Source organism: Penaeus vannamei, chromosome 30, assembly GCF_042767895.1.
Source record: "Penaeus vannamei isolate JL-2024 chromosome 30, ASM4276789v1, whole genome shotgun sequence".
Classification (NCBI taxonomy): Eukaryota; Metazoa; Arthropoda; class Malacostraca; order Decapoda; family Penaeidae; genus Penaeus; species Penaeus vannamei.
Window position 1 is genome coordinate 1,878,842 of NC_091578.1, and position 2,500 is coordinate 1,881,341.

At 37.2% G+C, this 2,500-nt stretch overlaps 1 protein-coding gene across 3 annotated transcripts in view; it reads left to right on the top strand.

The window, feature by feature from the left end:
* The window catches only part of LOC113812489 (copine-8), a 15,645-nt gene that overhangs the window by 8,794 nt on the left and 4,351 nt on the right, over window positions 1-2,500 (top strand). For all 3 annotated transcript variants that reach the window (XM_070142818.1, XM_070142817.1, XM_070142816.1), the window contains exons 3-4: window positions 1-333; window positions 2,021-2,156. The exon at window positions 1-333 is cut by the window's left edge and continues 388 nt beyond it. In XM_070142818.1, the coding sequence (XP_069998919.1) occupies window positions 1-333; window positions 2,021-2,156 (469 nt within the window). The remainder of the gene's footprint in view (window positions 334-2,020; window positions 2,157-2,500) is intronic.

A 2,500-nucleotide genomic window follows, 5' to 3' on the forward strand; every position in this document is an offset into this window, starting at 1 on the left:
CAACTGATGGCAAAAAACCTGGAAAACCGCAGCTGGTTTTGTGCTCTGGACCCTTTCCTGGAGTTCTACAAGGCCAACGAGGATGGTTCGTACACCTTGGTCCACCGCTCAGAGACAGTCAAGAGCACCAAGCATCCAACCTGGAAGGAATTTTCAATTCCACTGAGCACCCTTTGCAGTGGAGATTATGACCGTAACATCCAAGTTATCTGCAAGAATTTCAAGTCGTCAGGCAGCCACAAGCTCATTGGGAAATGTTACACTACAGTTCGTAAGCTCAGGGAAGGACCAGTGGAAAGTAACACCTACACACTTATCCATGAAGAGAGACAGGTAAGAGACTTACAGCTAATTGCCCTAATAATCAGAGATGTAGATGTAACAAAATTTTCCTTTATATCTTGGGTGTCTAACAATTAACCCAATAGCTGTGGATGACATTCATAGGTGTGATTGTTGTAATTTTAGGTTGTTAATATGAATCATTTTTAATTATTGATTGATTATCAATTATTTTCTATGTCTCTTTTTACTGTTTTTCCTGATTTTCAAGTTTTATTTTATTTTTATTTTTTTATTGTGCTATCAATTAGCCTAAAATATGGGCATTAGGCCTACTTGGACAGTCACTCTGGTGGGTGTGGTTTGTAGGCCAGGCACATGCAAACACTTGTTGGCAGTGACAAGACTCCTTGTGTCCCGTTTGAAATGTTATTTTCTCATTTTCTGTGTTAGCTTATTCAGCTATTTTGGCATTTTCCAATGTCTACATTTGATATCTAATTTACTTCATCCAGATGGTAATAGACTATTTTCCTTGCGCAGATCCTATATCATCTCTCTAGATAGTCCATAATTCAGTGCAGTGATGATAACGATAAGTAATGTTTTGTTATTTGTTTCATTTAAAAAAGAAATACATATTACTCAATTTTCTGTAATACAACTTCTACTGCCAGTTTCAGCATCCAGGAATAGGATCCTGAGTATGGAAGTAGTGTCGTCCCTGGAGCTCTTTTAGTCATGGCTCATGGACAGTACATTTCATGGTTTTTCTAGATAGATAGAAATAATGCAAAAGCCCTTCCTAAATGCCAGATGAGTCTAATCACCCACCAAGAACTTTGTGCACCGATGGCAAGTTATTACAGGCCAAAGTGCTCATGATGGCAAGTTTGTGAGCCACACCTAAATTTTCAGAGGACTGTATGTTCATGTCACCTCCCCTCCAAGCCAGATTTTTTTATGATATGATGGTCATGTCATCCAGATCATTGGGGTTAATGTCAAGAAAACATGAAATTAGCAAATAGTCTTTGTATATCTCTAGAGTTGATTATTGAATGAATATATTGTTCTAAATTAACTCATTAACACCGGGTAAAAAAATTTGCAAAGTGGACATGATGACAAGCTTGTTGGCATGCATCGACAGTTTCCCCTGTTTGCTCCTGGCTCGTTCAGTAGTTTGCAGGCAACATTAAACACCTAAAGGCTTGTATTTTGATATAGTTTTTAAAGATGTAAAAATTTTGAAGGGTTAGCATTTATCTAAGTACTATTGCCTAAAAGTTTTACCATAGAAATGATGACACTTATCAGAGAAAAGTGAGCTCCGCCGAAGAGCAGACAGCGTAGGATGGTCATGATAAAATGTTATCTGTTACTTTGTCTACAACAGCCATGGCATGTACTTATATGCCACTAGGTGGCATGAAATTGAGGAGAACAAAAAAACAGTGTTGTTTTGATCTCTAACTTTGGGCATTATGAACGTTGCTAGTATAAAGATTTACTGTGATATTGCTCATATATTGTTATCATGGTAATGCTACATTTGTTGTACTATAGCAATGGATAAATATGTGACTTCCTGCTTGTATGGTTGAATTAACTCTTCTATTTAGGATCTTTAAGGGTGTTTCCAGTCAGAAAGCTTTCATGAAAATATGCAAAGGAAAAAGCAAAAATAGAAAATCTGTTTGATATTAGTTAAAAATGATTTTTTGTTAATTAACAGAGACAGAAGGGGAGCAGCTACAAAGGCTCTGGAACAATGTATGTCAACAAATCATACATTCGAGAAGTATTCTCCTTTATTGATTTCCTCAAGGGTGGCATGGAGATCAACGCTTTCATTGGCATCGACTTCACAGGTACGACTGCAAAATTTACCCCTCTTGTTGTGCTTTTGGCTGTAACCCACATAGTTTAATTTTGAAAATGAGGCTAGAGAGGGTCTTCAGACGTTTTTAGAGCCAGACAAGTGGATAACTGTTTGGTGCAAGTATCTAAGAGCTTCCTTGTCAATCATGCTACAGGTACTTGTCCTCCAGCTCTAGGGCCTGGTATGCCATGATTTGATAAAATGTCATATGTCATGAATGGGTTAAGATTGAAAGGTTCTGGGAAACATAATTTTTAAAGAGGACATTGTCTTTTATCTTTGTTGGTTATAAATGTTATGAATGTTTTGCTTCAGTTTTTATGGAAAGAGAGG